Source organism: Leptodactylus fuscus, chromosome 3 (genome assembly GCF_031893055.1).
Source record: "Leptodactylus fuscus isolate aLepFus1 chromosome 3, aLepFus1.hap2, whole genome shotgun sequence".
NCBI lineage: Eukaryota > Metazoa > Chordata > Amphibia > Anura > Leptodactylidae > Leptodactylus > Leptodactylus fuscus.
Genome location: NC_134267.1, coordinates 234,705,873 through 234,721,280, shown reverse-complemented (window position 1 = coordinate 234,721,280; position 15,408 = coordinate 234,705,873). Strand labels below are relative to the sequence as shown.

Genomic DNA, 15,408 nt, shown 5'->3' with positions numbered 1-15,408 from the left:
AGCCTCCATTGATATTCATGAAGTCGATTACTCATCTACTGTGAATTGGTTCTTCGGTGTCAAGAGTTGAGAACACTTCATATTCAGGGTACAAGTTGTCTCTATCAACATGGTCTTCACAGGAAAGTGTAGGGTGACTCAAAAGTCAGAAACTTGACTCTAAGTTGAAACGCTATGTTCAAGATGGTGGCTTTAAAGTTGGCAAAGACATACAATGATGATATGGTAAATGGTCCACATTAGGGTTTTCCACCAATAGGCTTTTAGGCCATGTCAACTCCATATACCAAAAAGGTGTATCTCAGTGTTGGGTTCTTACCAGTCCTAAGAATGATGGGACCAGATGTTCTCCTTGGATAGGTGGCCAAGTACTGAGATGAATAGTCAATAAGAAAACTACTGAGTGGTCATCAAAGCATCTATTGATAGGAACATCTCTTCAAGACTGATAATACCTGTGGGTTACTCAAACTCTCCACCATCTTGGAAACCTCCATTGATATTCATGAAGTCGATTACTCATCTATTGTAAATCGGTTCTTCGGTGCCGAGAGTTGAGAACATTTCATATTCAGGGTACAAGTTGTCTCTATAAAAATGGTCTTCTCAGGAAAGTGTAGGGTGACTCAAAAGTCAGAAACTTGACTCTAAGTTGAGACACTATGTTCAAGATGGTGGCTTTCAAGTTGGTAAAGAGGTGGAGTAACATACATTGTTGATATAGTAAATGGTCCACATTAGGGTTTTCCACCGATAGGCTCTTAGGCCATGTCAACTCCATATACCAAAAAGTTGTATCTCAGTGTTGGGTTCTTACCAGTCCTAAGAATGATGGGACCAGATGTTCTCCATGGATAGGTGGCCCAGTACTGAGATGAATAGTCAATAAGAAAACCATTGAGTGGTCATTGAAGCATCTATTGATAGGAACATCTCTTCAAGACTGATAATACCTGTGGGTTACTCAAACCCTCCACCATCTTGGAAACCTCCATTGATATTCATGAAGTTGACCCCAAGCAGTCACACATAATTGTCTTTCAGAGCGTCTGTGACCCATAAAAAAAGCCTATAGAAGTTTTTGGACTACAGGAAGAAACGGAAGAACTTGTTGGAAACCCACGGTTCCTTTTTGGTGGTCCAGACCCAAACCATCCAAACTACATGGCAAGAATGCTAACCAATGAGCCAGTGTGGCGTCTGCCCACTCCAATTCATACCATCACACCTCTCCATACTGGGATAAGTGGGCACAAGGCCCATAACACGTTACCAAATTTGTTTCCCACAATTTGAGGAGATATCGAGCAACTACAAGGGATGTCTGTCCCAATTGTCTACACACCCTTAAATATCCTGACAAAACATGATTCTAGAACATATACTACGGAGAGGGGTTGGGCGCTATCATTGCATCTAGTAATAGACCTGTTATTTTACAAAAAGTTGGACCGGTTACCGTAATTCTGAAAATCTTGGCCTACAGATGATGTTGTCTTCTCATTTACTTCCCTCTGTCTTCTATCATTTTCTGATTTACGACACTGTTGCCTGCTGAGGGTATAAATCAGATATAAATGAGACCTAACCGGAGTGTTTGTCCGATAGTGGAATGTGCCAAGACCTCAACCGTTTTCATCTTGTATTAATCTTCGAGAATATTTAATTTCTGTTGGGTAAGGAGGAGGACTATATTCCAAACTCCAGACCCGGGCCAAAGATTTCCATGACATTAGCTTGTAAATTACCGGTATACAGTGAACGTTTCGAGGCGAAGTGATACGTGATCCCACCACCCGTGATGGATATCCCGCAGACACAATGGGTCTCCTTCACCCAGGACCATCATCGGTTGCGATATCTTATCGTAACCTCTTATGATGACTTATGAGGTTGATGAGACATATTTCAGGATTTCTGGCAGGTCGTAAATTGCCATTGACAAGAAAATTTTTTCAATGGCTGTGAAAAAAAATGATGAATATTCTGTGATTTATCGTTGACAAAACTCATTACGGACATAAATTAAGAGCCTTGGAACCGACTCCGGAGCGAGTGCAGTACACGAGAAATTCTATCCTTTAACCCCTTACACTTAAGGCCCCGATCACATGGACACTTCAGTTGTGTCTGCGAGATCACTTACGATAGGTGTCTGTGATTGGCGGCCACCTTCGAGCAGTAGCTTAGGTTAAAGGTGGCCCCCTACCCCCCCTCTACAGCGTATGCTTGACAGTAACGATTACGGGTGCTGTAGGGGTATCTAAGATATACAGTTAGTACCCACAACTGTAGATATCAAGAATATGTTGAGTGAGCAGCACAATGCTCCGCATGTCAACAATACTGGGAGCTGAAAGAGATCAGTTGGGATCAAACACCTGGGGCCCCTGCTGATCAACGGTATCTGTTTTATAATCACCATCTGATGCCATTACAGCCTGTAATAATAGTGCATGGCTGCTATAAAATAGAGGGCATGTGATGTGACTAGTGAAGGAGCCTCACACAATATAATATGCTCCACAGTAGCCCCCACACAGTATTATAGGCTCCACGGTGGCCCTCAGACAGTATACTATGCTCCACAGTGACCTCTGCACAGTGTAGTTCTTCAGTGACCCCCACACAGTATAATATGCTGCACAATGGCTCCCACACAGTATTATAGGCTCCACAATGGCCCTTAGACAGTGTAATATGCTCCACAGTGACCTCTAAACAGTGGAGTTCCTAAGTGACCCACACACAGTATAATATGCTCCATAATGGCCCCCACACAGTATTATAGGCTCCACAGTGGCCCTCAGACAGTATAATATGTGCCACAGTGATCTGTACACAGTGGAGTTCTTCAGTGACCCACACACAGTATAATATTCTCCACAGTGGCCCCCACAAAGTATAATATACTCCACTGTGACCCCACACAGTATAATATTCTCCACAGTGGCCCCCATAAAGTATAATATACTCCACTGTGACCCCACACAGTATAATATTCTCCACAGTGGCCCCCACAAAGTATAATATACTCCACAGTGACCCCACACGGTATAATATGCTCCACAGTGGCACCTTGTAGATCCCCCTGAGGCTGCTTTGGTGCTATTATTATACTCAGGGGTCTCCTCAGACCCCAGAGTATAATAAGAAGAGGCCCAGGGGAAGTGAATAACAATAACAAACACTTATACCTATATACTTATACCTGAGGTGATGCGCCCCAGATATCACTGCTGGGACTTAGAGGTCTTGTGGGGCACACTGACAGTATTATGTGTCACCTCAGATACAGGACTGAAGACCCCTGGAGAGGACACTGTGGAGTGTCAGGAGTCCAGAAGAGGTGAGTAAAAGTATTTCTTATTTTTAGTCACTTCCCCTGGGCTGGCATCTATTGGAAAGGGGCCTGGTGACATGCCAAGCCCCATCCATTAACAATATGTATAGTGGCCAGGGAACCAAGCTATCATGGTGGTCCATGGCCCCGCTATGTAAGAAGCGTGTATCCATGTATGTAGGAAGCATGTATCCATGAATGTAAGGAGTGTGTATCCATGTACTGTATGTAGGAAGCATGTATCCATGTATGTAGTCAGTGTGTATCAATGAATGTGAGTGTATATCTATGAATGTAAGGAGCGTATATCCATATATGTAGGGAATGTGTATCCATGTATGTAGGGATTATGTATCCATGTATGTAGGGAGCTTGTATCCATGTATGTAGGGAGCGTGTATCCATGTATGTAGGGAGCATCTATCCATGTATGTAGGGAGCTTGTATCCATGTATGTAGGGAGCATCTATCCATGTGTGTAGGGAGTGTGTATCCATGTATGTAGGGAGCATCTATCCACGTATGTAGGGAGTGTGTTTCCATGTATGTAGGGAGCTTGTATCCATGTATGTAGGGAGCTTGTACCCATGTATGTAGGGAGCTTGTACCCATGTATGTAGGGAGCATCTATCCATGTATGTAGGGAGTGTGTTTCCATGTATGTAGGGAGTGTGTATCCATGTATGTAGGGCGCTTGTACCCATGTATGTAGGGAGCATGTATCCATGTATGTAGGGAGTGTGTTTCCATGTATGTAGGGAGCTTGTATCCATGTATGTAGGGAGCTTGTATCCATGTATTTAGGGAGCATCTATCCATGTATGTAGGGACTGTGTTTCCATGTATGTAGGGAGCTTGTATCCATGTATGTAGGGAGCTTGTATCCATGTATTTAGGGAGCATCTATCCATGTATGTAGGGAGTGTGTTTCCATGTATGTAGGGAGCTTGTATCCATGTATGTAGGGAGCTTGTACCCATGTATGTAGGGAGTGTGTATCCATGTATGTAGGGAGTGTGTATCCTTTTATGTAGGGATTATGTATCCATGTATGTAGGGAGCGTGTATCCATGTATGTAGGGTGCTTGTACCCCTATATGTAGGGAGTGTGTATCCATGTATGTAGGGAGCTTGTATCCATGTATGTAGGGAGTGTGTATCCTTGTATGTAGGGATTATGTATCCATGTATGTAGGGAGCTTGTATCCATGTATGTAGGGAGCTTGTATCCATGTATGTAGGGAGTGTGTATCCTTGTATGTAGGGATTATGTATCCATGTATGTAGGGAGCTTGTATCCATGTATGTAGGGAACTTGTATCCACTAAAGTCTGTAACCTTGCAGGTGGAGGAGACAGTGAGATGTTGGTGATCCTTTAGCCTCAGGGGTCACTTCCATGACTCTGGTCATTGTCAGCCACATCTCTGCCGAAACGTTGGCATGAATGATGGAGTGATTTGTTTCTCATCAGACGTGGCCGGGGAGTTGATATAAAGTGCAAACTAATAACATAGTAACATCAAAGCCAAGAACATATTACGTCATGATTAATAAAAGGTACGGCCAAACATGCCGGCTCTCTGCTCCACGCTCATGAATCTCCTCCTGCCCGGGGCCATACTCTCATTTTATTTTATGAGTTGTCGTTTTACGTACTGTAAATTTTGAGTTAATGGCCCTATAGGTTTTATACGCTCCTCCCGGGTCAGCCGTATGAGACAATCCATTTGTCTAAAGGGTTCAGAGGAAGGAATGTGCTCCCTGCTGGAGCGCTGTACATCTGCACTACAACACATACATGACTGTTTGGGGAGTTTTTCATTGTTGTTTGTTTTTATGGTTTTCGTGTGGGGTTTGTCAAGTGCTTCAGTGTATCATACTGTTTATGTGTTAGGAGACATCTGATGTGGAAAGAACCCTTTATCTGGGAACTCTGCTTATTTATGGCCGGGGCTTCATAGAGTTGGCTGATTTTTGCAAGAACCGTTTTGCAGATATTCCCAATGTTTGTCTGTTTCGCCTGAAGCAGAAGTGCTGTTATGATACTGTGGGGTCTCCTTCAACCCCAGAGTATAATGAGCATATGACATGGGTAGGTGCAGAAACCTAATACCCCTCAACTCTCCTGGGCTCCCTTGCAGATTCTCTTCAGTACTCACTTTCAGTCATCTCCTTGCCTCCTCTGGCATGCTGTGTGACATCACAGACCCTGTGGGACTACGGAGGCCTGTGATTGGTTCTCAGCAGTCACGTGACACACGCTGACATCATGGCATTTTATCGTAAGTGTCAGGTGGTCCGCCCAATCACAGGTCTCAGTAGTCTCCTTGTGACATCACACAGGAGGTCAGAAGTTGACCAAAGAGGACCATGGTGGAATCTAGTAGCGGTGAGGGAAAGTGAGTGTCGGTGTAAGTTATGTTTCCATACCCTTCCCTGGACCTACACTTATTATACTTTGTGGTCTGAAGAGAACCAGAGTATACATAGAGATTGGCTAATCCCAAATGTTTTGGAAAACTCATAACAAATCTGTTTGCTGATCTCTAGTCTTCAATGCTTATCATCAAAGATCCTTAAAGCTACCACCAGTTTGGTATTGGCTAGATTGGGGTAGAAACTCGAAGAAATCTCCAAATTCTTCACCATTAACCCCCTTCCCCTTCTTGGTATGGACCGTCCTAATCAGATGTCCAGATAGTGGCCCCCAAACTGGTTGGAAGGAGAACTGCAGGAATTGCGAGAAAAGCAGAAACGGAGGAAGGGCCCCTCATTGGAAAAGTAAGCAGGATGTAACATGGTGGCATATGTGATGGAGATGTAGTCAGAAGACAAGCCAGGGGTCAGATCTAGGAGTAGAACAATAGGAATCAGGCAGAAAATCCAAGGGCAGAAGCAGAATCCAGGAGCCGAGGTCAAGATCCAACTCAAAACTATCAAGCACCATAGTTGGTACCATAATTGTCCGCCATGTTCCACAGCAACTAAACAATGCAAGAATCTGGCAGCAAAGAAACAGGCTTCACCAGAGTAGGGAGTGGGGAGTACCTGCAGGAACCCATTACTAGAATGGAGGAGATGAGTAATCGGGTCACTTATTACTCTCCCCAATTGTGCCATTTTTTTTGCAGAATTGTCCCTCAAAATAGACTTCAGTGGAGATGGGGCTATTTCATAGGAAGCGTGTTTCTTGTTTTGTGGATTTTTCTGGCTGCACTTTATATACTACTAGCTTCTGCCCGCGACTTCGTCTGCGTGTTGTTGGCGTCCATGATCTGTCTATATTCAGCAAATTGCTGCCGTCGATGGTTTGCCTGCTCCGGCATTTTGGCAGCTCGCAAGCTGTCCTGGTGCTGACCTTGTTCCTCACACTGTGCCTGTGATTGTTCCGGCATCTCAGCAGCTCGCTGGGATGCCATATAATGAGCATGTTGTTGGTGTTGATGATCCGCCTACTCCGGCGTTTCAACAGCTGTCAAGCTGATCTGTTGCTGAACTCATTCCTTGTGCTGTGCCCATGATTGTTCTGGTACGTGAGCAGCTCACTGGGACACCATATACTGAACGTGTTGTTGGTGTTGATGATCCGCATGCTCCGGCGTTTTGGCAGCTCTCAAGCGGGCCTGCCACAGAATTTTTTTCTTGCACTGTGCCTGTGATTGTTCTGGCATCTCAGCACCTCGCTGGAACGTCATATAATGAGCGTGTTGTTGGTGTTGATCCGCCTGCTGCGGCGTTTTGGCAGGTCTCAAGCTGGCCTGCCACTGAACTTGTTTCTCGAGCTGTGCCTGTGATTGTTCTGATTTCAGCAGCTTGCTGGGACGACATATAATGAGTGTGTTGTTGGTGTTGATTATCCCCCTGAGCTCCGCTTGAAGAGAACTCCGGGACTTCTGGCTACCTTCATAGCTCTCGTTGTTTGCGACAAATTAGATTTTCTTTTTACAAACATCTTGAAAATTGGCAAACTGCCAATTTGGATTGAAGGTGTTTGCCTATGTCAATGTGTCATTGGTGACTGAACAGGTCAGATAATATGCAAATGTGTGTACACTGAGGGTTAGCGTTTGTTTACACAGAGAGATAATAGCCCTGGCTTTCTCAGAAAATGAGATAAGAGCAGTGTAATATAGTATGTGAACATAAATTCATAACAGTCATGAAGCCATGTCATTTACCGGGATAAAAAGTAGCCGATGGGGGCCACACGGTGGCTCAGTGGTTAGCACTGCAGCCCTGCAGCGCTGGAGTCCTGGTGTTCAAATCCCACCATGGGCAAAAAAAACATCTGCAAGGAGTTTGTATGTTCTCCCCGTGTTTGCATGGATTTCCATCCCATATTCCAAAAAAAAAAAAAAAAAAGACATACTGATAGGGAAAAATGTACATTGTGAGCTCTATGTGGGGCTCGCAATCTACATTTAAAAAAAAAAAAAAAAGTAGCCGATGTGTTAATCGAGGTTACAATCCATCTGTGTGCCGAATTTCAAGTAAATCTGTTCAGCCGTTTTTGCGTGATTGAGGAACAAACATAAAAACACACAAACTTTCACATCTATAATATTAGTAGGATATATACTTGGATGCACACTCCCTACATGTTTGGCAAAACACTCCCTACATACTAGGAGTCATGCTCCCTATATATAGTATGCACACTTCTTACATACTTAGATGGACAATCTCTACATATTTGAATGCACTCCCTCTACATACTAGGATGCACGCTCCCTACATACTTGGATGCACGCTCCCTACATACTTGGATGCACGCTCCCCACATACTTGGATGCATGCTCCCTACATACTTGGATACTTGGATACATGCTTCTTACATACTTGGATACACGATCCTTCCATACAGGGCTGCACACTCTACATACTTGGATGTACATTCCCTACATACTTAGATGCACGCTCCTTATATACTTGGATGCACACTCCGTACATAGTTGGATACTTCGGTACATGCTTCTTACAGACTAGGATGCACGCTCCCTACATACTTGGATGCACGCTCCTGAGGGCCGTTCACATAAACATGTATGGCTGTGCACTCTCTACATACTTGGATGCACGCTCCCTACATACTAGGAGTCATGCTCCCTATATATAGTATGTACACTTCTTACATACTTACAGTCCTATGAAAAAGTTTGGGCACCCCTATTAATCTTAATCATTTTTTGTTCTAAATATTTTGGTGTTTGCAGCAGCCATTTCAGTTTGATATATCTAATAACTGATGGACACAGTAATATTTCAGGATTGAAATGAGGTTTATTGTACTAACAGAAAATGTGCAATATGCATTAAACCAAAATTTGACCGGTGCAAAAGTATGGGCACCCTTATCATTTTATTGATTTGAATTCCCCTAACTACTTTTTACTGACTTACTGAAGCACAAAATTGGTTTTGTAACCTCAGTGAGCTTTGAACTTCATAGCCAGATGTATCCAATCATGAGAAAAGGTATTTAAGGTGGCCAATTGCAAGTTGATCTCCTATTTGAATCTCCTCTGAAGAGTGGCATCATGGGCTACTCAAAACAACTCTCAAATGATCTGAAAACAAAGATTGTTCAACATAGTTGTTCAGGGGAAGGATACAAAAAGCTGTCTCAGAGATTTAACCTGTCAGTTTCCACTGTGAGGAACATAGTAAGGAAGTGGAAGACCACAGGGACAGTTCTTGTTAAGCCCAGAAGTGGCAGGCCAAGAAAAATATCAGAAAGGCAGAGAAGAAGAATGGTGAGAACAGTCAAGGACAATCCACAGACACCTCCAAAGAGCTGCAGCATCATCTTGCTGCAGATGGTGTCACTGTGCATCGGTCAACTATACAGCGCACTTTGCACAAGGAGAAGCTGTATGGGAGAGTGATGAGAAAGAAGCCGTTTCTGCACGTACGCCACAAATAGAGTTGCCTGAGGTATGAAAAAGCACATTTGGACAAGGCAGCTTCATTTTGGAAACAAAAATTGAGTTGTTTGGTTATAAAAAAAGGCGTTATGCATGGCGTCCAAAAAGAAACAGCATTCCAAGAAAAACACATGCTACCCACTGTAAAATTTGGTGGAAGTTCCATCATGCTTTGGGGCTGTGTGGCCAATGCCGGCATCGGGAATCTTGTTAAAGTTGAGAGTCGCATGGATTCCACTCAGTATCAGCAGATTCTTGAGAATAATGTTCAAGAATCAGTGACGAAGTTGAAGTTACGCCGGGGATGGATATTTCAGCAAGACAATGATCCAAAACACTGCTCCAAATCCTCAGGCATTCATGCAGAGGAACAATTACAATGTTCTGGAATGGCCATCCCAGTCCCCAGACCTGAATATCATTGAACATCTGTGGGATGATTTGAAGCGGGCTGTCCATGCTCGGCCACCATCTAACTTAACTGAACTTGAATTGTTTGTCCAAAATACCTTTATCCAGGATCCAGGAACTGATTAAAAGCTACAGGAAGCGACTAGAGGCTGTTATCTTTGCAAAAGGAGGATCTATTAAATATTAATGTCACTTTTCTGTTGAGGTGCCCATACTTTTGCACCGGTCAAATTTTGGTTTAATGCATATTGCACATTTTCTGTTAGTACAATAAACCTCATTTCAATCCTGAAATATTACTGTCCATCAGTTATTAGATATATCAAACTGAAATGGCTGTTATAAACACCAAAATATTTAGAACTAAAAATGATTAAGATTAATAGGGGTGCCCAAACTTTTTCATAGGACTGTAGATGGACAATCTCTATATATTTGAATGCACTCCCTCTACATACTAGGATGCACGCTCCCCACATACTAGGATGCACACTCCCTACATACTTGGATTCACGCTCCCTACATACTTGGATTCACGCTCCCTGCATACTTGGATACATGCTTCTAACATACTTGTGATGCACACTCCTTACATACAGGGCTGCACACTCTCTGCATACTTGGATACACGTTCCTAACATACTTGGATGCCAGGCTAGAATTATTAGAATCTCATGGTGTGGCCTCCACCGTACAGATTTCACAGTATATGTGATCATCAACATACTTACAGCCATGCTCCATATTACTCTGAATATGGCTTTATTTTGACACCTCCCGACATGTAGCTCACTTTTTCGAGTACGTCCATAGCTGAAGGCCTGGAGAAGCTCCATGATGGAGGAGGAGGAGTCACTTGTAGACGTCTATCCCACCATTTTGTCTTGTGGACACTGGCCTAGCGTTTGCACAGGGCGCTCACAGTGTCACGCTAGCTCTCTGGTGAGCTGTATACAGTATATATTGTGCACGGTGTGAAATATACCAATGCAGGAAGGAGGGGGTGGAGGAAATATACCAGGACTGGGTATGTTAGAGAACAATTCACATTGCATAACAACCACAGACGGTAGAACAGAACCCCCGAGCAGCTGAGAGCGATTATGGCTGGTGACACGGGGGGATCATTAGTGGCCGGCTAATTGTATATTACTCAGGAAACCATGGCCGCCCTAATTACTAAATGACAAACCGGAGGAAATAGAAACTCCAGGGCATAAACCTGCTGTAAACAACATAGTGCTGGGTATGCATACGGTGTACAGCCAATCACGGCCCTCACTGGTTACAGATAGAAATAAAACAGATTATTGGACCTTTACTGTCGTGCAGTTTTGCCCCAGTGACCCGTTAGTTGAAGGTATTTAATTTATTGGTGGGCAATGGTGTGGAGCCATTGATACCATTTAACTGTAATACCCCTTCTGACCTCCGGGTGTGCTGTTAACAAAGAACACACCTATGAACCATCTCTCAGAAAGGTGCAGTACAACACTCTCTAGCACCCTCTAGTGTTATCAATAATTTTTTTCTAATTAGCTAATTTTATTTTCTAGATTTCTTTATTCTATTTATGTACCTGAGTATGGGGGGGGCGCCCATCTTTTTTTTTTAATGTAAATTGTGAGCCCCATATAGGGATCACAATGTAATTTTTTTTACCCCTATCAGTATGTCTTTGTAGAATGGGAGGAAATCCACGCAAACACTAGGAGAACATACAAACTCCTTGCAAATGTTGTTCCTGGTGGGATTCGAACCCAGGACTCCAGCACTGCAGGCCACCGTGTTGCCCTGGGGGGCGGCCATCTTGTCTGAGCTTCTTCTCTGCTCTGTTAACAGCATTTCGTGATTTGCTTTACAGCATAGTCATGGCCATAGGTAGCAATAATCTGGAGCTGACTCTTTGGGGTCTATGGGAGAGTTTGCTAGACTTGTTCTGTGCAGGGAGGGGAAGGAGATAGGCTGTGACATCTGTCAGTAAGTGATACAATGTTACTGTCTGTGATGTAAATGTGGTGACTGCTGCAAAGAAGACCTCTATAGAATTGGCAATTGTCTGTCTATTATTAAGCTTAGTGGCCAGAGTGATAATTGCAGAATTTAAAAAATTTCTTAAAATCTAGATACTGACTGGGGAAATGACCAAAAAAAATGCATAAAGTATGTCTATAATAAAAAAAACCTTGGTCATTTTTTCCGGACACAAAAAAATATCCCCCCGGGTATACAGTATACTAAATGAGCTTCCACATATCTGTATGGTTTTGCTCTCTCACTCATTTCTACCTTGTAAAGTGATATCACCACAGAGGGCCTGATGGCTTCTTCTGGGTTGTATACTGTACAATAAACCTAACAGAAGGCCAATGCCCCGAGCGGGCCCATAAATCATCCTGAGCGAAGCTACATTAACTGCTAATGAGGTACCGATGGTTGTAGCTTCCAATGAGAAGCTCCAGATAAACTCCCTGTACTGTAAGGTTTACTGAGCCACCAAGCCCCTGAACCGCGGAGAACGCCATTATGTCACCTGCCCAGGCTTCCAGCCAGACCTTCTATAAAACCGGGACCTGCGGTGATATAGGAGCGGAGGCATCAGCTGACACGTATGTAACCATGGAATCACAAACAACATTAGCCAAACCCAAAATCTTTTGGGTTTCACCCATGAAATTTGCTCGATCGCCGATCGGAATCCGATCTTTTCCGATCCTGATCTTCAACCCTAGTCAATGTTTTTCTATGGGAAAAGCCACTTTTAGGGTTGAGCCGATCTTGAGATAACCACCGATCTCGATCCCACTGGAAAAGATCGGGTCGGAATTCCGATCTCGATCGTGAAATTTACTCGATCGCCGATTTGAATCCGATCTTTTCCGATCCCGATCGCTCAACCCTAGTCAAGTATCATCACATCAGCATGCCCCATGGGATTGGACCTTAGCGGTGACTAGGGTTGACCAATTTGGATCGGGAAAGATCGGATCCCAATCGGCGATCGAGCAAATTTCACGATCGCGATCAAGATCGGGATCGGCCGAAAAATGATCAGAAATTGGATTTTGAAATCTCAAAATCGGCTCAACCCTACTGTATATATAATATACAATTAGGGCTGAGCGATCGGGATCGGGAAAGATCGGATCCCAATCAGCGATTGAGCAAATTTCACGATCGGGATCGGCTGGAAAATGATCGGAAATCGGATTTTAAAATCGATCCTGAAATCTCAAGATCGGCTCAACCCTAGTGGTGACCTCAGGGTGACCAAATACTGGGAAAGATGACCGGGGCTTCTGGTTCTTATATTCTGGGGTCTGAAGACACCTTGGAGTATAATTATAGCACTACCTGTTTGAACCGAAACATGTGGGTGAACCTTGCAAATTCTCACAAAACGTCGCCCATCACTATTTTGGTCAGAATCGTAAAGAAGTTTCCACTTTTGAGAGCCTCAAAAGGTTAGCAGGTTGCTGGGACCCTCAGCAATCAGCTGTCATCTGTGAGGGTACCTGTAAAACAAGTGTTAAGTTTCCCTGCAGCACCCCCACAGGGGAAATGAAGTATTGCATATTGTTCGTTAAACCACGAGTTATAGACTTGCCAGGTTCTCCAGTGATTGACTCTTTTTGTAGCCAAAGCCTACGCTCCATAGATTAGGATTCAGAATGGGAGACCCCACTTTATTTAACACGAAAACTCTCTAAATTTGGGAATAACAGACCACATTGATACCGAATAATACAGGGGTGTGAATGGGTGGAAAACTCTGCCTGTCCTTAATTTGGCCCCAGCATCTATATATTATTCTGGTTCCAAGTTTTGCCCTAAGTGGATCCATCCCAAAGAGTAACGCCACTCCCCACCCAACCTGCAAACAGTCAGGGAGACAAATAACATGTTTTGTCTCCATGTCTCCATGTTTTGTCACTTTGTTTCTGTGCAGATCTTTGTGCCGGTTCCAGGGATTACTCACCCTATTATCCTCGGGTTACACCCCAAATTAATGACTGCACCAAAGAAGGATTAGATAGGTCATCTCAGTGAACAGTACCACATTTGCACTTGGTAAACTTAGATACGCGGGCTCAGCAACAAACCGTCCCTGGAGATTGTATATATTATTAAATTTAGTAACATCACATGATGAGTTACGTAGTCCAATAATCAGATCCGACGCCCATATCATCTATTACGTGACGGTATCACCGGCAAGACACAATATCCCAATTCTAGAAAACTTGGATTACTACCACAATATCCACCTGAGGTGGCCTCAGTCTGGGAATACGATACGGCTGCGAGTCTCAGATTATTATAGAATATCCCTCTATACAGATGTAACTGACCATGTTTCGAGCTGTTCCCTTGATCCTCAATCACACCTGGTCATCACGGCAATCACATTTGGTTATGGCAACAAACACAAGGTCATCAAAGCAGTCAAGAGTGGCCAAGCCAACAATTCCGCATGGTCATCTCAACAATCGCATGTGGCCAAGAGTATAAAGGAATCGACCACTCAACTGTACGTATTCTGTGCCTGGAACACCTGATGGACAGTTGACATCTTCCCAGCTACCCATTGGACTTACCTGCCAAGATGAAGACTCCGACAAGGATCAGAAAGACCAGTAGATAGAGACCGACCACTGCGTACTTCAGAGCCGCGATAGACCCCATCTGTCCACAGCGGCGAGGTTTCCTTCCATTTGTTGGACCTGCACATGAAGAAAAGGCGATATCCATCATACTGTATATCAAGGAAACTTGGTTGGGCAGAACAATGGTTGGTCTTCCTTAGACCATACAAGACAAGTATTGTGGCTCAATCGAGAATCAAGATATTTGGTATCAAAAATAGACTCAGGAGCAACCAAGGGGCCCTTTCCCCCAACCCAATCTGTCAACATAAGTATTGATCACTTTGAGGGAATTGGTCTACTTCTCGAAATTAATGGTTACCATGCGTTCATAGGCTCAACCTTGGCCATTCCAAGACATTTGTGGAAATCTATGACTTCATTTTATATTATCTACCAATCACATTGACTCTTGCAGATATATCTAGTTGGGAAATTATAGAAGAGAATCCCAGAAGTAACTGTTACATTTCCCTGCAGCACCCCCACTGGGAAACTGGAGTATTACAATTGAAATCACAGAGTCCTCGCTGGTTCCAAAACATGAAATGCTCTTTGATTAATCAAGAGCAAGCTTGAGGGTTTATAAACTAGACAACCCCTGCAGTTAGTAATGCCCTATACACTGGGTATGGGATAACTGTTTTATCACAAGGCGTGACCCCTATGGATCAGAAGGATGGGGAAGGGGTCTCAAAAGTTCCCGAGTATTCCACATGAATGGTACCAGTGTTGGAATGAGGTTTATTTAGCCCACTAGATGAAGTGATTAGGTGATTGCGCCCTACAACAACCCCTGCGGAATAGACTACAGTACCCATTCAATTCGGGTGCCTTCTGCTGGACCGTTATTGAGTTATTGAGCCCTGGCGCACCGGACAATCCTCTGGTTCTATGGTGAGCCAGTTCCATACTGAATTGCTAAGTGGTTTGGAATCGGCTCCATTCACCTCTGTGAGTCTGATGATGACCCTTGTTCCTAAAAAAGTGAATTGGTATGGTGACCACGACCCCCTTCACATGGAGCTCTTAAGGGAACTTTTGATTCCCTTTCCTCATGATCGATATGGGTTCCAGTCTTTG

At 43.8% G+C, this 15,408-nt stretch overlaps 1 protein-coding gene across 1 annotated transcript in view; it reads right to left on the bottom strand.

Moving 5' to 3' along the window:
• The window catches only part of SCARA5 (scavenger receptor class A member 5), a 256,237-nt gene that overhangs the window by 180,128 nt on the left and 60,701 nt on the right, over positions 1–15,408 (bottom strand). The window contains exon 3 of the mRNA XM_075269325.1: positions 14,278–14,403. Coding sequence (XP_075125426.1) covers positions 14,278–14,403 — 126 coding nt within the window. The remainder of the gene's footprint in view (positions 1–14,277; positions 14,404–15,408) is intronic.